The sequence below is a fragment of the Hermetia illucens genome, chromosome 1 (genome assembly GCF_905115235.1).
Source record: "Hermetia illucens chromosome 1, iHerIll2.2.curated.20191125, whole genome shotgun sequence".
Taxonomy (NCBI): Eukaryota; Metazoa; Arthropoda; class Insecta; order Diptera; family Stratiomyidae; genus Hermetia; species Hermetia illucens.
In genome coordinates this window covers 159475011-159497619 of record NC_051849.1, presented here as the reverse complement: position 1 = coordinate 159497619, position 22609 = coordinate 159475011, and the positions used below count along the sequence as shown (strand labels likewise).

The 22609-nt window shown below is 40.9% G+C and overlaps 1 protein-coding gene across 1 annotated transcript in view; it reads left to right on the top strand.

Moving 5' to 3' along the window:
• Window positions 1-3441: 3441 nt before the first annotated feature.
• LOC119660545 (cadherin-related tumor suppressor) overlaps window positions 3442-22609 on the top strand; it is a 128073-nt gene continuing 108905 nt past the window's right edge. The window contains exons 1-3 of the mRNA XM_038069184.1: window positions 3442-3723; window positions 5710-5943; window positions 12320-12521. Coding sequence (XP_037925112.1) covers window positions 3568-3723; window positions 5710-5943; window positions 12320-12521 — 592 coding nt within the window. The 5' untranslated portion in view covers window positions 3442-3567. The remainder of the gene's footprint in view (window positions 3724-5709; window positions 5944-12319; window positions 12522-22609) is intronic.

Sequence of the window (22609 nt, the reverse complement as noted above, 5' to 3'; positions counted from 1 at the left end):
GTCAGGGTCTTAAAATCCCATGCATTGTATCAAAGCATCGCTCTTTCGGTCGGCCTTTTGGGCATTTCGCCAACCATATGCTCGAAAACACCTCTCTTATAATTTCTCCACGGTGGGTGCAGCTGACGATATTGACATCATGGGAAGAACCCGAGACGTACTAACTGCCTTCATCCAGACCGAGCAAGAGGCGCGAGATCTTGGGCTGCACACTAATGAAGGCAAGACAAAGCATATGGTGGCAACATCAGCACCGAAGACCACAACCAACAACATTAAACGGGAAGAAGAAGAATAGTAGAATACAACTTTGAGACTGTTGATAATTTTTCCTATCTAGGGTCGAAAATCACAACCGATAACAGGATGGTTGTTGTCAGCCAACAGAGCCTATTTCAGCTTACAAAACTGTTCCGCTGGAAACGTCTCACCATTGGGTCAAGGCCCTTACTGTACAAGACAATGATCTTCCTAGTCCTCATGTATTCCTCGGAGACTTTGTTTATTAGCAAAAAGAATTGCGAACTCTTGGCCGCGTTCGAGAGAAGAATCCTCTGGAGAATTTTTGTTCCCCCTACATGAGGGTGGATGATTCCGTAGCCTACATAACGACGAAATCTATGAGCGATACCTTGACCGTCTGGTTGTGAATAAAATCCGGCTCAATAGGTTACGGTGGGCGGGTCATTTAATCCGTATGGATGAGGATGATCCCACCCAGGAAGTCTATAAGGGCAATATCTATGGTAGAAAAAGACGAGGCAGACCCTGTCTGAGATGGATCGATGGCGTAGGTCAGGACGCCAAACAGCTTTTAGGGATATAGAATTGGTGGACCTCGCGCAAAACCGGGATGTCTGGAGTTGCTTATTAAGGCCGGCCTAGACCAGATACCGGTTGTTGCGCCGTTGATGATGATGATGATGATAGGTGCAGCATTGAATAGCTTTACGTACGTATTACTGTAACTTGCTTGAAGTGGAGTTCAGCAATCGACAGTTTTGACGAACGACGCATCAAAGAATGTTTTAAATCCAATCTAAATTGCCTTCACCCTTTACAGTTTCAAGTGCTAGTTAGCCACCAATGGCAATTAACGTTGCTGTGAATCAGCGAGAGACTACGCTATGATTACGTCCAAAATAAGTACATTTGCGATTTCTTCTACTTATCAAGCTACAAGCGAGGCGTCTTTCATGGTACTATTAGCTTATCCTTGTGGATGAGAACTCGCTTGCTAAAGTGCCCTGAATAGCTAAATCACTGAAGACTAACGCAAAGCCGATCGGAACAACATTGGCTTGATAGGTTAGATGATGATTTGAGAACCGGCTAACCCGATAGGGGGCAGGCTAATGGCCCATAGAGGTAATGAGCTCAGTCTAGAGGGACCGACACCAAGCCAAATGTGACAAAGGCTAAGGAAGTGAAGTCTTTCCATGATATGCTCCTTTTATCATTAGTAATAATAATCTGCTACCAGATTAGCTTAAAAGCAGTTCTCCAGATTCTTACACTTTCAGAATCATCAATCTTTTGTTGAGCTACTAATTTTACAGCAGTGAAAAGCTTTGGAGAATGTATGCATCTTCTTTGGGCATAGTAAGGAGACCTAGGATTTACATTTTCAAGATCCAGTTTGCTAAGTATACACTCTTAGCGTTTTTGAAGGGTTTGTGACTTTTTGCTATTTCGTCCACTCTCTGTCAGGAATAGCGCAAGAATATAATCCATTGCGGCTGGGTCATCTAGTTGTGTTTCGTGAAACTTTTAGATCGAACATTAGTCTTCCGATTACTCAAGGATATTTGGTAGTCTATCTGAATTTTGGAAGTCAACTTGAAAGCATGTTTCAATCTTGAGTAGGTTTTTGCACCTCTACTTTAAAGTGATTCATATGAGATGCATGTAGTCCATACTTCTGCAACGACTTGACAATTTCGGGATGTTAAGGAAAATCTGCAAAAGATATTATCAAAGTTCAGGGTTTATCTCGAGCTAAATGAAAAATTGAAAGACGTAATTAAAAAATAATTGAAATTGAAACCTTTGGGAACTACATTACAAAATTCATCAAATCCTATTCGACGAATAAGACCATTCTAGCTCTTAGCTAACCGCTATGCCAAACTGACAGTTATGTCGAAAGAAACGTAATAGGATAAAATACTCAGAAATTATAAGTTGGGATAGCAAACATCAAATTCTTTTTTGAAATCAACAGACGAATGAGGCAGAACTATTCGGCGTTTCCGATATCAATTCAACTTCATTCATTTTCTCTTCCCGACCATGAAGAAAAGAAACAAAGTGAAACTGTCATGGACTAGTAGACAAGGAAGTCTTTATAAACGCAACTACACTTCCGACGAGTGCAGACACAAAATATATTTCTTCGTATATCTGCGTGCCTGCAGACTTCTAATGGCATGGCCAAAAGTCTCACCAAACTAACAACTTGGTCTGGGATGCTATCGGAATGTAAAATAGGGAAAAGAGAGAAGGCGGCTATTCTATATCCTGGTATAGAAATTAGCTGAAGGAAGACTTTCTTCATATTTGACTTCCGTGAAAGCTAACGCGAACTTAACTCCGTAAATGGGGACTGGCCAAAAGCCCTGGTTGCATTACTGTGCTACTACTATTTTCTCTAACCAGGAGGTTAGGTTATCACGATCTATTGAAATATATTGTTAAGTAATTGCTTTAGGTAAATGTCCACTTGGATTCTGGAAGCGTTCTTTACTTCAGAACCCCGAGACTTCTGTAATCGGAATCTGCACACGTAATTCACAACATTCGTTCGAATTACGGACATTATTCCCGTGGATCCATATCATTTGATTGCAAAGCGCTATTTATGGCCAACGGGTTTTGTTCTAACTCAAAAACTAGATTGCCTTCATTTCCGAACATTTCAGAAAGGTATGCGAATATTTTGCTAGAAAACTGCTTTGCAACTTTGACAGGATCTCCTTACCGACATTAGAGCCAAACGTTATCAGTCATTCTAACTAAATGTTCGTACAGTAGGTTGTTATATAATTTTGGGATTCTGGCTAATTATCATAACTGCTATTTAAATTGGCGTCACACATATTTTTCTCCAAGTGATTTTGGTCACAATATCTAATCCGCTTTATTAGGCTCGCTTCATCCGCGCAGCAAAGTAACTCATTTCGCTTGTTAAGTTGTCGTTTCTGCAAATTTCCTATAATGATTCGTATCCGAACCGAACCGGAGTATCCGCAAAAAAGCAGTTTAAAAAATACTATTTCCCTTTTAAATTGTAAACGAAAGACTTAAGTGAGTAACTCGATCTTGTTTTTAACTAGTATTGTATATATGCGCACAGAATACATATTAAATGTGTCACTGTAACAAATATTTTAATGATATCATTTTTCATTTCAGGTCAAAGTAACAGTTCTGGACAAAAATGATAGTCCGCCGGTGTTCCGTAACACGCCCCTGATCTACAGTGTGAGCGAAGATCTGGGTGCCGGACACACAGTTGCAACCATTCAAGCAACCGATCCTGACACACTTGGGACACTCACCTATACCATGGCCCAAGGTGACGATGGCAAGTTCCTCCTGGAACCAGTTAGCGGAGTATTACGGTTAAAGGACGCTTTAGACCGTGAAACAAAGGATAACTACCAACTGGTTATACGTGTGACGGACGGTGTACAGCACACTGAGACTACCGTCACCATTCAAGTGAGTATAATTTCTTGATTTTATCAAAAACTGATTTTCTTTCTTAATTTATTTGCATCTTGGCACTTCGATCGGGTTTAATTGCTTCTTTTTAACTTTATTTCAAAACCGCTGGACTCTTTCTTGACCATGTGCATACAGTCCTCCTATTCATGGAAACAACCACATCGAAATATTCCTGTTCAAGAAAGACTCACAAATGTCAAACATGCTCTGCGTGATTTTATTTTGATGAAATTTGATATTCTATTGAAAAACGAAAATGGATAAGAAATCTGTCAGGAAAATAAAAAATGTTCGCACTAAGCAACTCACACAGTCCTTTCGAGTGAATTCTCGTGAAAAGAGGTGTTTGCAGTTCAACCGAGTGAATAATATCGGAAACTTTAAGGACTCTGCGGGGACGCTGAATTGAAAAGTGTGAAGGTTTGTCTGCCGGCCGCCCGGCGATATTGTTTGCCTTCTTATTTTGTTGCCACAGGCGGCAGGAAATGAGGCAAACCCTCTTTTGATGTGGAAAACAAAGTATAATAGCGTTGACCATGTGCTCTGTGGAATGAAGACAGGGTTGCTTGGCAAGTGAATTTCTATACATTGTTTTAAAAACTAGTGGGAAAATAACAGGATCAGGGTGGTAGGGTGGGCTGGAACACTGCTGTAACGCTAACAGAGAACGTGGTTAGAATCTATGTACACAGTTGAGAAGAATGAAAAGAGATGTCTCACCAAATTCAACCTCCGCTGGGGATAATTAATCTTCTACAAGAAGACTGGCCAAAGGTATTCAAATACACCATGCGTCTAATTTTTCATTTCAAAACTTCTATGGCTCTATCGGCTGTTATTAAAGATAGTAAGCAAGTAGCTTTCGAGACTTCCGAGAGCGCGTTTCACCAAGCCCCGCATAACCCAAAAGCAGACCTCTTTGCGTTGGAGCCACATTTGACGAGACCATTTCTAAAAATCTTGAAAAGGAAGAGACACACAGTTGTCGGTAAAATATGAAAGAAATAAAATATCTTCAAATGAGATATCAACTGGAATTTCTGGAATGGCATTTGATGTTGATTTCCCGGCGTACATTTTCAAAACCAATGACGGTACCCAAGACAATGATGTTCAAGAATGGGATTTGGGCATAAGTTTGGAACGCCGGCCGGCCATCATGCAGTCGTGTTATTCGAACGACTTATTGGTTGACCAATGGAAACAAACATTGTGCGGGTTGTACAGTGTCCGGCATTTATGATGACTCGTTAATATTACAGAAATGAACAATCAAAAATCACATCAATGGTCAATTTCGTTGCAATCTGTGGACACAGTCATCTTAAAGACGAAGACCATCATGATGACGAGGATGATGATGATCATGATAACGATCATTTGGTGATGATTTAAGAGATTTTCGATTGTCCCGAATCACCACAGAGGAATTCTTCGCCCTTTTATTCTTAACTTCATGCCTATAAAGAAAATATTAATGTTTTGCTTGCAACGCGCGTTCATTTAAAGTTAGTCCAGCGATTCAGTTATTATTGTCCTGTGATAAACATTCTCTAGAGTTGGCTGCTTTTCTTCATAGCAAGCATATTTCGTGCATTAAAATTTTTACTTTGCACAGATTTCTTCTGATAACGAATCTCTCCGAACGTGTTAATATGGCAGTGGCTGAGCCAGAGGGTCGAAAATTTCAGTTTATTGGCTTTTCATAACTTTCGTTATCATAATAAGAGATCTCACCGGTGAAAATATTTGCTTATTATATTTCTTCGAAATTTGCTCTTCTGACAGTGATTGTATCACTCAAGCGGATATTCTTATCCATTAAATATTTGGCCATACGTGAGGTGTCCCTAAAGTACTTATGCCTTTCATTTAAGCGATGACTGTTATGCTCCTCTTTTGATTTTATCAATTTCAATTTGAAAATAAATATTTTCGCTAACTTATTTTATTACATTTATGCTTTTTAAATTTTTACAGGTCACTGACACCAACGACAACCCTCCAACATTTTCCGAGCCCGTCTACTCTTTCGACATTCCCGAAAATGCGCCAAGAGGCTATCAGGTCGGAATAATCTCAGCCACTGATCCTGATTTAGGAATGAATTCCGTTGTATCGTATACGGTAATCTCAGACTGGGCCAACGATGTTTTCAGTTTGAATCCTCAAACCGGAGTTTTTACGCTCACGGCACGTTTAGATTATGAGGAGGTAAGTGTTGAATAAGTTTTATATAATTTAGTCACCTGATGTTTTTAATTGTCTTTCAATTTTAACAAATGACGTTCTGCAATCCACTCGTATTGCTAAAATTCAGGTTGCGAATTCAAATTCAAATTTCGGAGTTTTTTATGAACTTTTTTATTTGTTTCTTTGTGAGTGAGTTGAGATGACAGGAAACATGGACATTTGAAAACCAGCTGCAGTCGTCTCACCACACTAAAGCCACCGTTTCCAATAGGCGTTGGAATTGTACCTTGTTTGTTCCTAGACTATCGTCATCTATTATCAATATGCAGTAATACGAATCAACCTAGTATAGTTCGGAAATTTTCGATGCTAACCCCCAGCCCTCTCCTTCATAAAGTATCCAGTGTGGTTCTTTTCTCAAGCTCTATATGTTTGATTCAATTCTGTGTTGGTGAGATGACAATTTCAGAAGTTTGAATCTTGGCATCATCCCTCCACAAGCAAATTCATTCAGCTATGCAGGTTGCATTTCTCATGTAGCCTAATCTGCAGGGTTTTCTCCGCATAATCCTGTTGTTCCCGTAAACTGGTTGCATGAATTTTATTTATTCGATTCACGACATAAGTGTCCCATCAAACTACTACAATATATGAACCAGAAACCTAGAGAGTGTAATCTCAAAAAATCTGTCCAGTAGTAGGTGGCATTATAAGCCCAATTGACACCTTCGGCTTTAATTAATTCATCAGTTTGACCAGTAGTACCACTGGTTATAATTGGCTGCAACTATCCGAATGGTCAGAAACAAATGCGACCGTTGATGTTGCTGTCTTTTAAGTTAGTTTGCTTATGGATTGCACAAGAATATATTTCACTCAGGTTGCCATTGTATTTCGAGTGCCTGTATTCCGCCCTCCGGGTTGAAACCAAGTGGCTGTACTGACAGCTGGTAATGTTGTCGTATGGTTTCCAATACTTTGTTTCGGTTTGAGTTCCATTTTTGCAGACCAAATCGACCCATTCCAAGCAGTTAGGATAACTCCGAACAGAGTGCCCCCTGTCAGTAATTACATTTAGGCCAAATGTTTCGCAATTCTCGCTCCCTGGAAACGAGCGAGTGCCCTATTGGACTGTGGAAAGTTTTTCGTGGACACCAAATTGGTGGGGTGGTATTAGATCCCGATTCGCAATGATTTGCTTCAAATAGAAGACTTTCAAATAGCTTGTTTGTAGTAGGGAGTAGCAATATTGGTCGATATGATTCGATTCTACTTGGGTTCTTCCTTGGTTTGGGAACCATTATAACTTCAACCACTTTCCACTGTCGAGAAATCTATTGTAATCTAAAAACCTCATTAACCTTTTGTAGTAATTTGACTAAAATATTTTCTGACAATTCATAATTCATAGCCAGGAGCTTTGTTAGGGGGCACATTTTTCTTCAATTTCTGTCCTCAGCTCATTTAGTTTTACACAGCGTATTGGGTAATGGTCCACTTTTCTGACTGGCGTTAAGCATATAAACGCGTGTGTATCTAAAGGCTAGAAAGTACTTTCTAGCTGTCTCGCGAAAATATTTGCTGTTTAATAGGTGGACTTTTTTGTTTGGGTCTTTTTAGATCTTTCGCAGCCTTCTACAGTGAGTAGCCTCTATCTTTCTGTGGTATAAGATTTGAGACACACCTGTTGAAAGACTCGTTTCTATATTTGGTAATTAAGGCCTTTAGCTTGTTTTTCAGAAAGTTTAGGGTTTTCTTCCTTTCCGTTGTGCGGTTTCTTTGCCATAGTTTGTGAGCTATACATTTATCTCGAATTAGTTCGTTAACCTCTGCAGGACAGTCAGTATATTTTTTATTCAGTCCAAGATGAGCAGGAGTGCTTTCTCAAGCTGCCTGTTGTGTGTCTTCATTCTTAGCAGATCGATCTCCTTGGTCGATTTGGTCATATATACAAACGTTTTCTTGGACGTGCGTCATATATACAAACGTTTTCTTGGACGTGCTTTTTGAATGCTGCCTCTTTGTTCATCTATTAGTCAGTCTGGGAGGATGGTCTTTTTCGCTGACCAACATCATAACAGGTAAGTGATCGGACATTATATTTTCATAGAAGTATTCGTTCGAAATCCCCTTAGTTACGAACAAATCAATGATATCTGGTGTTTTTGTTACGTTAGTCGGCCAAGCATGTAGGCTTACCACTGAACTGGAAATTGCACTTCTGTGCTGTTCCTGCTTCAAACAATGCTCTGCCTCTGGGTGTTGTTAACCTAGATTTAGTTGAACCGAAATCTTCTTTTTTAACACCGGATCTGGGCGGAGAGTATATTGAGGAGATCTTCACAACTTTGTTAAATAGTTGACATCAATAGTCATTGTGTCTGATATCCTGTTTAACAAAGATTGTAGTTCTTCCTCTGACTTTGGGGATTGGGATGATTTGCATGATATGAGCAAAAGGAACCGATCTGAGCATTCGGGGCCCCGTGAAGTAGTTTCTGAGACTTCCAACCCTTGCAGGTGCTCTTGCAATCCATTTGATTTTCAGGACAATTGTCATTTGATTTCCTTACTATATTTTTGTCCTCTTACGTTATACTGCTTAAGTTTGCCAAAAATTTGTTTGTTTACTATTTGTTGTTCGTCAAGTCAATGTGAAATCTATCTAAAATGGTTTCAGTATTTGATTACCATCATCATTTTTTTTTTAGGATTTTGTTCGATTTTTCACTTTATCGTATTTCGCGGGACTTTATCTAGGTAATCGTTTCCGGTGACGAGTCTGCATTTCTTTTCTTAGACGCTCTTCTTATTTGCAAGATCCAGTCAGTTTCTCGGGAAAATTCTTCTTCTTCTTCATCTGTGTGGTATCCTTTTGGTTTATTTACTGAAGGGCTGCAGCACTTCCCTGGGAGTGAGTTAGTCTGAGTTGTTTTCGTGAGGATTTCGTTTTCCTGCTGTAGTTCTTTAATTTGCGAACTAAGCTGTAATGTAAGCTTCACTAGCTTCTTGAGCTTTTCGCACAGTTCCTCATTTTCCACTTCTGAGGTGTTTTCGGTACATTGCTAGTTGGTTTTATAGTTTTAATTTTTCCTTCCTTTGGTGTTAGTGATATTCTTTTTCGTTAGCTGGGTTACATTTTTGGTCAATGGTGGTGATCTTGTGACCCTCAAACTACTACAAAAAGGGTCAATCAAATCCAATAAAAGGTCCTTCCCAGAATCCGTAGGACGACGGTGGGGGGGGGGGCTGGACGAGTAGATTTTTCAGCACAATTGGTCTATCACCTGGGGTATATACTCCATTGTTTTGTTCCATTGCATATGGGTGGGTGCAGTTTATACCTCTTGCCCAGTTCAGCGGTTTCTGTATTGAACTGTGCGATGGAACGCCGCTCACGTTTGTTCACCAGACGACGGTTGTCTAATGATTATCCAGGGCTAGCACTAGAAAGTGTGAGTCGACTTGGTCCAGATATGGGCAAAGAGTCTTTTTCCTTTCATTGCTTGTATTGACTTCAATCTCCGGCCTGTCTGTGTCTCCCTAAAATTGATTTTACTCTTTTCTATCCTTACTAGTATCCACGAACGCTGGTGCCGATCTCTAGCTCAACCTTGCTTTCTCCCACTTACCTGAACATCGTTTTATTCAATTTCCATTTTGGTGCCTAAGCCCTATGCATATCCGACTTGGTTCCTTTCTATATTTATTCTTTCTATAAGTATCTGCGTTTTTACCCAGCATAGTTCTCCACTGAGATCCATAGAAACTTCACCTGAAACTGGTAATAAGAAAAGGATTTCAGTCAGTGATAGTCCACAAGGCGAATAGCGGGGATATTCCGTTCAATCCTCACTTTCAGTTTGGAAAACTCTCATGTGAACTCCTCTCAATTATTGCATGACTTACTTTGCGTTCACATTCTTGCGATGTACAACTTTCCCCTCTCATTTCTTTGAGTCCAGTATGACGTGTATCACTGTCGATATTGGAGCTATTGTTGATGGTCTTCCCAACCTCTTTCTATTAAAAATTAACCTTTTAATTTTCCTCCCTCACTACACAACGTTTAGCCTAACGCTAGACTGGCGATTCAAACATAAGTACCGTTTCGGAAGTCACTGCCTTCATATCACTAATTGTCGTACTAGAATGTCCGATTATAGATTGTGTTCTTCTTCTGTGAAATCTTCAAATCCTCCTTATTTAATCCCTTTGTTGATCAGTATCCCCAGCCACTGCTGCGTGATCTCATTCTCTAAATTGTGATTCTCTTGTTCTTAAAATAATACAACCAAAATTTACCCGATCTCCCTTCTTTAGAAATACCTTTTCTGCTTTCTACGGGGCTGAGAGATTGCCCCACTTTTGCTGATACTTTGTATCATACTACATAGACCTTTGAACCGTTTTCCCACAGCAGTTTTAAGCTTAACCTACGTTTATTGTTCATTCTGAAGGCAACGCTAAATTAAGTTTAATCTGATTGATGGTATTAACGGCATCCCTCGATTATACCTATTCAGTTTGCTTTGGGGCTATAAATGCTATTTTCGAGACATGAATGTCGAATACCTGATCATATATTAAGTTTGACAAAAGAGGGCCTTTATCCGTCTGATAGTATAGGAGCCCTTGCGGATTAGTCGAAGTGCTAGGAGGACCAAGTTTGATCAAAGTAGCATCAATCAATCCTGGGCTAGTCGATTAAAAGGCTGATGAATGCGGACGGCTTGCCTAAGGTCATTACATCTTGTACTACTTTCATTAGAATTGACCAGCATTGCCGAAATCCATATTGGTATGTTCACTAAAATTGTTAAGTTTATCGGGGAAGGAAATGTAGCTAGCAGAACCAGCCAAATATGCTGAAGTTCATCTGGATTTTAAATTATGGTTAACCAATTGCAGAAACAATATCAGAAGCTTTAATCACTGTCAAGGTGATGCGTAACACAAACCGGGGGCTTCTTCAACAATGGGTTGCACACAGTCCATTTTAATGCATTAGCTTGATAACAGCAGGAGGACCAGAATAGAGAAATTTTAATAGAATTCTATTATTTTCGAGATTTGAAGTGGTAGTTACCACCTGGAGCCCGGTTTTCCCACACCGATCCTGGTCAACCACTGATAATAATTAGGATCATTGAGACCTCAGGGAAATTCGACAAAAATTCTTGCCAAAGGCGTCCAAAAACCCTTAGGCAGCTCCAGTTATGAAAAGGCTAATAGATAGATTTAGAGACTAGTACTACAACGGTGAAAGCAAAGTAGGCTTTCGACGTTACTGTCAAAGTTCATCTGAAACTGGAGCGCTTGAATAGATTTTTACAACTTGGGAAAAATATTTAAAGAAACAACTCAGGCCCATTGGAATTCTATGTTTAAGGTACCTCGGAAAAGGAGACATGAAAATCTCAGTCAGGGTTCTATCACCGGACTATCTCTTTGAAGAATCAAGGTGTTTATCTCGACTGTCTGCAGCCAATGCGATCCTGGATCTCAAGGGTAACTATTTAGATTCCGTAAACTAGAAAAGATTCTTCGTGGACCCCTCTTTACTGAAAAACAGGCAAGTCCAGTGAACATTCGTAATTAATCTCCTTTTGCTAGAATGTCTCTATTCCAGACCCTCGAAATAATCCAGAACCCGGGAAATCTCCCTTTTGTCCCGACCTATTGCTGGGTGCAAAAACTAATAACCAGCTGGAAGCAACCGGTGGTTTCTGCTCTATAGCTTGCGGTAGTAATGGCTGCTCCAAGAAAATCCAACGCTAAGTATATTACAATAGCAGACATTTATGAAAATTAGGCCAACAATAGAAAGATTTGTTCTCCCAACAATCCAAAAACAAAATAATTAAAGTTTTCTCGATCCCAAAGCCCATGTTATAGCCAATTCATTTTTACCGGTTTTCCTCTTGTATGTCATCCATTCAGTCACTTTTTCGTCCCTTTCGATATAATAAAATTTCAATATCCATTTTTGGGTCTACCACGGAAAGGTAGATCCTATAAATCGCGTTTGAATTTCTTAACCAAAACTTGCGAGTAATTTCGCGGCAATAAAACAAATTCACTGTGATGGTCTACTGTCTCAAAATCTCCTCTCGAATCCTGATTACTCCTCCTTTTCGCCTTTTGCCCATTAACTCCTCCGAATTGAAGAAATTAAATAAATTTCTTTGCCCTTACGCCGTTTCATCATATATACAGAGCGTTCTCCAAAAATTTTTAATTGCTCACCAAAAAATTAAACGCACCAAATGACCATCATCTTGATCGTTGTTGTCGTCGTCATGGTCGTCATTTTCCTTGTTCCCTGCCTTGCATGCGCCCATCACCAACAGCAGCAGCGAATTATCATTAACATTAACATTTGTTTTAATTACAGGTACAACATTACATTCTTGTGGTGCAAGCCCAGGACAATGGTCATCCGAGTCTTTCGACCACGCTCACCGTCTACTGTAACGTACTCGACCTGAATGATAATGCGCCCATCTTTGATCCCATGAGTTATTCCAATGAGATCTTCGAGAATGTGTCCATTGGAACATCGGTGGTAACCGTGAGTGCAACGGATATTGATTCAGGTAAGTCTCCGAAATAATTTTCAGCAAGAAACCAAGGAATATGTGTTTTTCGGGGAGTTGGTATGTCGTGCAGGAGCGGTCAAATAAATGTTTATTCATTGGGGATCGGGTCGATACGCGCTTATTCATACGAAGGGGATGAGTCTTTGATGTTTATTCCCATTTCTTTCGAGGTGGGATTCGGTTTATCAAAATATTTATGCTAAAGCGGTAAAAAACTCTACGAGTATGCAAATATCCGAGAAATACGCCTGTCAGGCTTGTATCGGCCAGCATCTGTACAAAATTTCGACTCCTTATGGCATGAAGGCATCCGATCGGCATCGATCTTGGGAAAGTCTTGTCCGTTAGTTGAGTTGCAGCAATCACAGGCTCTATCTTCGCGCTGAACGACTTTGCGAACTACTCTTCCACTCGCACGCCATATTGCAGAATTGACTCACTACCGGCCCGAACCTGGGCCCCTATGAAAAGTGGAAGTAGCAAAAGAACGGAAATTATTTGTTAGGTGATTGTACACAACATTCCTTATTTATTGCGATCTAAAAGTTGTTGCGGAATTATGTGCGGTGTGTTGTGCTGTGTTAAGTTGCAACAACACGAATAGTAGTTGTTAGTCGGTCTGTTTGCCGGCTTAACAGTTGTTGGATGGTTTTTCCTTCAGTATCGTCTTTTGTTCTTTGTCCAGATCTCTGTTGATCTTGATGATGTGTATTGGTCTTCGTTCAGCCCCGGTCTGTGTGGTATGTGGATTCGCCATACTAAGCTTAGCACTCTTCTTCCCAGCTAGTTAGAACCTTAGACATAGATGACGATACGATGGTCAAGTTTTATTAGAAGACGAAAATTGGAGCCTACCATTGTTAAGCTGTAGCGGAGGCTGATGTTGCATCGGAAACATTTGCGCGACTCTATTTGAATTCACCCTTCCACGTGGGCCGGAAATTTTCATCAACCTTCAATCGTGATTAGTGCTCCTGGAGGTATTTCTGTTCATAATAGTTGTTAAAACCAAGATGACTTATACAAAAGTTAAGCCACTCAAACATTTCATCCACACATCATTCCAAAATTTGGTAAATTGGACACCGGATGATTTCAAGTTTCATGAACTTCTCCAACAGTCTGACCTTCTTCCACAGAACTCTTCTTACTCGTGCTTCCCTTAAGGTTCCTCATAGCTGATGTGTTCTTTGTGGTCACACAACATACACAGAACTCACAGAAAAGGTGAGTTACTTGCTCTGCACGTGTTAAATGGTATTCAGATTATCTTTTGAGAGGCAATTAACTACACAGCGAATGATTCTTCTTCAATTACCATATGTTTCACTCGGCGAGATGCATAGCGTTCGCTTTTGGAATTTCCTATGCTGAAAAGAAAATGATAAAGTTCAGGCTTAGAGAAAATTCGCAATTATGATAAGATATATTCCCGTATGCATGCTCAATTCAATTGCTGAAGAGCAAATGGCCAAGCATAATGATTTCTCGAATTAATTAGGGTATTACGAGAAGAGGAAGTGAATTATTATACCGTTCATTCCTGGGGGTTATGAATAGCGTGTAGATGGGCAGTGATATCAATTAGCAGTGGAGAAGAGTATAACATTGGTTTTGAGTTTAACTGCTAATTGCTAGAATGCGCATGCCGTTAACGTTCCTTGATTAACCATAATATTTTGAGAATTATCTCTACACAGTTCATGTGATTAGGAAGGAGGTTTTCTTGACCTTTCGTGGCTTCAATTGTAGGTAAATTTCCATTGATAACAATCACGTACTTTCTATTTCTATTCTATTTGTAGTCTCAGATACTTAACTTTATCCTTTTTTCTTTTCATGGATGAAGTTGAAAATCGCAGTAATACGAAGTTGCGCTAGGTTACAATACAGTGTATGATTACAATACATCCATTTTACTTCTGCCTGGCCACGAGATCACTCTGAAGGTCCCACTTCAGTCATCCTCCTTGCTTCTGGAATGGAATCTACTTTTGAAGATCCTTTTGCACCATCACTATGGCGATGTTTATCTCGATTCTGACAGTGATCCAATCAAATGTTGACATTGTCTTTGTTCTTCAGCCACAGTTTCTTCTCCGTGAATCTTGTTCAATTCAACATTCTCTACTGTGGGCCCTCAGCTTTTAAGGTTCATTCAGGACAATCAGGGAACTCATCCAATTCAAACGGACCTAAGTGTTTCCTCTAACCAAACTGTTATATACTTCCCCGAACTTTCCATTAATAATAATAATAAGTCTCTGAAGTCCCTAAAGTCTGCGATGAGGTTCGGGACGTATAGAATTCTCTAAAATGGAACCTTTGCATAGACCAGGTATTCTCAAGCTCTATGCATCTCCAGAAACAGTATGGCGAAAAACACTCCAGACGTGATAGAATTCAACGTGCGCTAGGAAGCAGGGAATCTCTTTCAGATCATACAACGAATTCCAATAGTGCGTCCAGACAGTATAGTTTTCGGCAACGGAGGCAAAAGTGGGGTGGAATTCGGAAGTTACCCGCCCAGAGTATTAAGCATGCTTAGTGAGTTCCCTCTGAAGTCACCCGCCATGCCACTATGCCGGGCATGCATTTTGCGGATGTTATCATTGAGGAGGTTCAACAAACCACAGCTCGAAGAATTGAAGAGGTCCTGGTCTGGATCGGTGCAGAATTCTAGTTTAAAAAGTTTACCACTATACATGGTCGGTTGGCATATAGCATAAACCATCTCATTAGTCAGCTAGAAGAATTCCTTCCTCACTGCACCTACCTTCTCCCAAAAAGGACATCACTGGTTATTACCTGCGGTCATCTGAGAGTACCAACAGTCGCAAAGGCTTCGGAATATCGCCGTGGACTAAGACTGATCTGAAGAACGCCTAGTTTGGATACAGACTATTATCTTCAAATTTCGAATGTAGCATCCAAACACTGCCGTGGAGCGGGTGAATTTACATTTGGGGACAGGGGTGTAATTGACGTTGCGGCGCAACATCAACGCTAAGTCGACTCGCTACAGGCTCATTTTTACAGCAAAGAGCAGACGAGTCACTTGCATTCGGTTGTTTGTCCCGCAGGCTATGGACTGACTTCACTTAAGTTAAGGATGGACTTTTAAATTCTCCGATGTGGGGGGGGGGGGGACTGGTGAAGTCAGACCAGGAGTGGATCGATGATTGAAGTAGAAGACAATGCGCGGCAAACGCATGAATTGTCTCTGGCAGCCATTTGTCAATTTGTATTTGTTGCTGAGGCGGGAGGATTTATGTGTGCCAATGAGGAGATCGCCTACCGAACTTATAAAAAGTTAATAATGTACGCGCGGGTGGAGGATAACCATTGCAGAAAGTGTGGTTCGGCGTTAGAGATGTTGGAATATCTCATTTCTGGCTGGACTGTTTGGACGTCGGTGCAATATACAAACATACTGTATGTAAGGTGATTTACAGCATGTATTTTGAACGGTAAGTTCTAATTATAACTATATAGAGCACTGCAAACCTCTGTAATTGCAATATTGACCGGAAATACGTGGAAAAGAGGGAGAGCCACTGGCTCGTGAAATCAATGAAATTTGACGTCTCGACGGGGTGGTTTTAGTTCCCATTGTATTGTTTCCAAATCCCTCACCGCTTCCTTTGGTGTGTTTATGTCTAGTTTAAACCTTGCAGAAACACACCATTCTGTGCATTAGAGCACTTATTTCAAGAATGTAGCGAACCACTACAGGGGGTATACCGTAGGAGGCAAGGATAAGGACTATTTTCGTGCTTTACCAAACTAGGTTCAATTTAACTCTCGGCAATGATTTAGTGGTATGAATGATTTCATTTACGTTTATCTCCACCCTTTGGTATGCTGGGAGACTATAACTACCGTAGCTTAGGTACAGGAAAGTATCACACTCTAGGTTTTATAAAAGGGGCCCCAACATGGAATCTTGAGAAGCTCTTGCCGGTAATTCGTTCCTCTCCTACCAGTGAAAAACTAGACGTGTCTTCATCCAGTTCAGTTTGCTGAATTACAAAAATTTTTGACGTCCAGCAATATCAATGAATCGGTCAAACTACCTATACTTTTGCATGCATTTTAGATCAAGTTCACCGAAGCCTATGTATATACTCTAGTAGATCACTATCTTTTTCAATTAGAGGTTTGCTGGATAATTCTCATGCGCCGCTTGCTCGATCTGGATGCAGGCAGCTTATACATCTCGAATCAAAGTCGGGGGAATTTCCAGAGGATTTATTTTAGCCCAAAAGACACGGTTGCCTCCACGTTCGAACGGCCCGCGGTTTATGCCCCCCTTGCCTTACAGGTGTTGTCACAAGTGCCACCTTTAGATTTTACAATCAAGGACGACGCGGAGTTTACAGCACATATGACACCGAATCGTCACCCACTGACTCACAGAGGATTCAAATTCGTGGAGTCATTGTAAAGCTTGATGAAAAGCATATGGTGGAGCGGTGAACGGAATCCGAACCACTATACACAGATATTCTTAGGCGTTGGCAAATACATATTCTGTTAGGGAACTGAACAGTCAGAAAAGCACTCGCACCATCACAGACCAGATCTAAATTAATTTGGGAAAGCCAGTAAAATTTAAAGATTTTGACTACTAAAACAAAGTAATGAAGCAAGTAACAAAACATAACGGTATTGATGGCAATAAAAACCTGGATGTGCCTAATCGGATGCTTCGTGAGGGTGTGAAAACGGTTGGACTGTCCACTGCAACAAGCTTTCTTGTTTTTCCTTCGTAGCACGCTCTGGTCTCGCAGCCCCTCCCCAGCTTGAGACTATGCATGCATGGGTATTTTTTTCTCCAGAGTGAAAATATACGGCGTTACTGGTTCGCTCTGGAGTCTATCAATTTGAATCTCTTACTGGGCTGACTTCCTTTTAGTACAGTACAGATATGTGTTACGTAGTAAAGTCGTAGCTCAAGGCTGTTAAAAGTCCATTTCTTTTGAATAAGCACATGGTGGTTATAAGTTCAGTCATCTGGTAGTAGCCAGCATCTTTTGTCTATTGGCCTATGTGCGAAACATGTGCGACTTTGTATCACACTCACTATGTAGTAGAAAAATCAAGGAGATTACGTCCTTCTATTATTCCTTAGCGAAAGGCTCTAATTTCCAATTTGGGTATTAAAACCCAAAAACCTGATATTGATTGGCTTCTACTGATGGCATCTGAATTGCACCTTGTATTGAGTTTTTTGTATTACCGTTTCAATTAAATCCATGATGCCAGGAATTATACTAGATTAAACATGGCAGAAAAAATGCCCTGAGCTAATAGGATTTTCCTTCCAAGAGGTGGTTAACTCAAAAGATGTTAACTTCTGGAATTTTCACAAATTAAAAGTACCGGCTAGCCCCGTATTTTAGCCAACCTCAAATAATTCAGGTTTAGTTTACTCTCTTCTCTCTCGTGCGTTCACAAATTCATGTTGCTAGTTGACATCTGTTATCCTTCTATGTGCTTAACTAAATCCAAGCGTAAGCACTGTGCTCCTGTCCAATGTCTTCTGCAGATTCGGTCAAAAATTGCGGACAACAAAGGAAAATTTTATTCTGGGTTGGGACTATCAGACGGTTTCACTTAAACAATATCATGTTGTCATGGCCGCATTGACGACACAACACTTTTTTGGACTTCTATTATTTGGACATTGGATTCAACATGGACTGCAACTCTGCACCTAAGGTGAAGCTTTCCAATACCTCGCGGGCCTCCAATACTTGGCATTATCGCAAGCATCTATCATGCATCAATCTATGCTAAAATATTGGCATAAGCCTTCTCAGCAACCGAACGTCATGAGTGTGATGGCAGGCAAACTGAAAGTCAGACAATTTACTACTCTACCAGAAACTGGTCCTTCTTTTGGGGAATGTCCTCTCATCCTCTCATCGTTGATGGGCTATATTAAGACCTCTCCTTTTGAGAGGGCGCCTGGCATGCTAATCGGGTTTGACCAGTGATAAAGTTTTACTCGTTTATTGCCTACGCCTATTGCGTATTTTGGGAGGACCGAGCTTAATTCTCTTATGAATGACGATCGTTTGATAATCATTGTGCGTGTAGTATAAACAAGTGTTCTGAAATTTATCGAAAATTTGAAGGAACAGAAAGGCATAGTCATAAAGCGAAGCATCGTGGAAACTAATAGATTTGTTGGACTCTGCTGAAAAACTGTCTGGCGAAGCTAATGGAGGTGGAGTTCTTAAAAAGGCATTGATCCCAAAAATCGGAACCGAAATTCGCGTCTATAGTTTAGTTGACGTTACTTTCGATTCACCTCATTTTCCTTTCCGATTTACTACAGTTACAGTTTTGTTGGTTGTTTCTCCTGTAGTCGCTTAAGTGACATTATATCCCGTTAGATGCAAATGGAAGCAGCCTTCCTGAAACTGACTTGCATGAGAATTCCAACAGCCACGTCCCTAAGCGCTGTAGGCTGACACGTCCCATGGGTAAAGCATCTTGATTACCCAGTAGACTACGGAAGGATGTGATGCTACTATGCTAAGAAAGTGACTATTTCCCACTAGGCAATCTTATAATTGGTAGAACAATGAAATCACAACGAAGCGAACTGCAAGTTTCAACCGTTGAGAGTATAAGTACAAAAAGAGGTTATTTGAAGAAGTAAAAGAAAATGCTTCAAAAACTTTTGCGAAGATGCCGACATAAATCTCAGGGTAGGGCATAATCGAAGTTTACTAAGGCAAACATCTCCGAACGTCTCCTGCTCACGCTTTCCTCAGGAAATCGTTGCCACTCACCATGAAAGCCGCAGAAGGTTACTTCTTTACTAAGATAAATGTATGAGAGGATCACAAAAACCTTGGCTTAACCTATCCGCAAACCCCTTCGTACCTAAAAGACGGAAAAAGCAGACATTGATGTTGCTTTGCAAACAGAATAAACCGCAGGGAAGGTTGTTAGAGAAAGTCATCTACAACAGGTTCCTACTCATCATCAAACACGGCAATAGCCTGTCGGCATACAAGTTTACAATGGAGTTAGTACGTGTAAATTGCACAGTTTAGCGCTGTCTAAAACTTGTACTGAACAGAGATTCCATGTTATTGACCAGAAGCTGGGGCATTTTCTCTGAGTAAATAGTTGCTGCCTACCTGCATGCCTTCAGCTTTGCCCTCGCCTAACACACTCAGATCGAAGTTAGCGTTAACCTTTATGGAAAAGCTAATGCGCTAGGCGGAACATTCTTGGTGATTAACTGAGTTAGTTCAAATGCGTACTTGCAAAGAGAGAGGGTATCTAGATGCAGTGCTAGAAGGCTTAATTCTGCAAATTGGTGAAATGCTGCGTATAAAACGAGAAGAAATTGCAGATATTGGTCCCGTACTGATTGTGATACGTCTCTGTAGAGGTTTTTCGATTCTTTTCTAAATGCATTAAACTCTCCAAAAAACTGAATTTATTTAAACTAAAGTACATTTCCTGGATCTGTCAGTTCATTAAAATCATGCCACGGCCATTTTTCCTTTCAACTTCTGCTTTCGTGTCTATTGCTTTTTTCAAAAAAAGATGAAAATTATTAAGGGTTTCAATTATGTGCTTAAATGGGTTATTAAACTCATTAAAATGTATAAAGCAGACTGAAAGTGTGGTTGAATGTTATAAGGTGGTAGCATGCCGAGGCTTCCAGTCGTGGCCGTTCTCAAGTTATTCCCGTACGCATGTACTGTTCTGCTCCAGGTTGGGATGATTATTGCTTCATCATTTTCCGATGAAGCAATGTTTGAATATAAAATTCACGGTTCTTACATGATCGATAATGAAATTAAAGTTTTTAAGAATGGAGAGGCTTGATCACGCAAAGGTCATTAAGATTTAACAGTTAGCGGTAAGTTGATAAATGCGAATAAATTATTAATTTTCGACACAGCGCCTTATGTTGAATTGAATTTGCGAGGGGCGATAAAGGGCTACATCAGTCAACGATTGAGTATGTACGATACGCGCTAATTGCATATGATGCATATGCATTTTCCGCAATTTGAAAAACTTCCCGATCAGATTTGTCTTGGGGCATTGGAAGGCTTAGATTGACAAATATTTGCAATTCACACCAGCATGCAGATGCCTGTTAATATACATACATTTCCTTGAAAATGTTGCATAGTACAAAGTTGGACCCTGGGGACAAAAAGGTATTCTTAGCACCTTCTCCGAAAGACACAGATTGCCCCAACTATTCGGTCGGGATAAATCTTAGAAGATAAGTGGTAAGTCCGCATCAACTTAATGCTGGACTGAACCAAATGGGGAGCAACTTACTCCCTTTTGCCTGGTCCACGGACCCCTCGCTTAGGAATTGCACCCAAACTTCACAGAAATGTCAAGCGATGACGGCTTTACGGTTTCTTACCAGGGCAGAGGCAAGTCGTCAGACGCCTCACCTCTGCCCTGGGAGCACCGTGACCGTAGCGGCTCGCAGATGTTAACTGCTCGTTTATATAATTCGCTGCTCCCAGGGCAGAGGTGCGGCAGCGTCTGACGATTTGCCTCTGCTCGGTAAGAAACCGTAAAGCCGTCATCAGACATACCAAAAAAAGCAAGGTTCTAACTGCTCATCGTAACTTTCTCTGCGGTTTCCGGCAAGCGATGGAAAAATTGTTGGAATATGGACAACAGTTGCACCATCTATTCATCGACTTTAAACCCGCCTATGATAGCATAGCCAGGATAAAACATACATGCCATGAGAGAATTCGGTATCCCGACGAAACTAATATGACTGACTAGGCTGACCCTGACCAATGTGCGCCGCCAGATAAAAGCAGCACGATCACTCTCAAGACCATTCGACATCAACAACGGTCTATGACAAGGGGATACCCTATCATGCGTCCTCTTTAACCTGGCCCTCGAGAAAGTGATCCGTGATGCTGATGTAAATGCAAAAGGTACGATCCTCTTTAGGTCCACCCAATTACTGGCCGATGCTGACAATATCGACATCATGGGAAGAACAACCCGAGACGTACAAACCGCCTTCATCCAGATTGAGCAGGCGGCGCGAGATCTTGGGCTGTATATCAATAAAGGCAAGACAAAATATATGGTGGCAACGTCAACACAGAAAACCAACCAACCAACAACATCAAACCGCACTGGTCAAACACAAACACGAAGAAGAATAAGGATAGGAGAATACAACTTTGAGACCGTTGACAATTTCTCCTATCTAGGGTCGAAAATCACAACCGATAACAACTACGATGATGAAATCCGCGCACGGTTGTTGTCAGCCAACAGAGCCTATTTCAGTTTACAAAAACTGTTCGGCTTGAAACGTCTCACCATAGGGTCAAAGCTCTTACTGTACAAGACTATGATCTTGCTAGTCCACAAGAAAAATTGCGAACTGTTGGCCGCGTTGGAGAAAATAATCCTCCGAAGAATTTTTGGGCCCCTACATGAGGATGGACGATTCCGCAGCCTACACAATGGCGAAATCTATGAGCGATACCATGACCGTCCGGTTGTGGATAAAATCCGGCTCAATAGGTTACGGTGGGTGGGTCACTTAATCCGTATGGATGAGGATGATCCCACCCGGAAAGTCTATAAGAGCGATATCCATGGTAGAAAAAGAAGACGAGGCAGACCCTACCTAAGATGGAGTGATGGCGTAGGTCAGGACGCCAGACAGCTTTTAGGCTGAAGAAAAAGAAGAAAAGAAGAATTGGTGGACCTCGGCGCAAAATCGGGACGTCTGGAGTTCCTTATTAAGGCAGGCCTAGACCGGATACCGGTTGTTGCGCCGTTGATGATGATGAAGACAATCACAGTTGCCGCAAGGGAGCCACATCACTAGGCAATACCCGAGGATGTGTTGCCAAGTGTTAAATCACGCTAGTATTATAACAGTCGAAACGAAAATTGTCAAAGGTAATACCGCCGGCTTAGATGGAGCTCAGGTATTATAAAAGGGAGAAGATTCAACGTAGCGGCACATCGGGCGATATTTGCTAACATTCAGTGCCAATTCATGTACAGAACACCGTGAACCGCAGTATTTACATAGGACT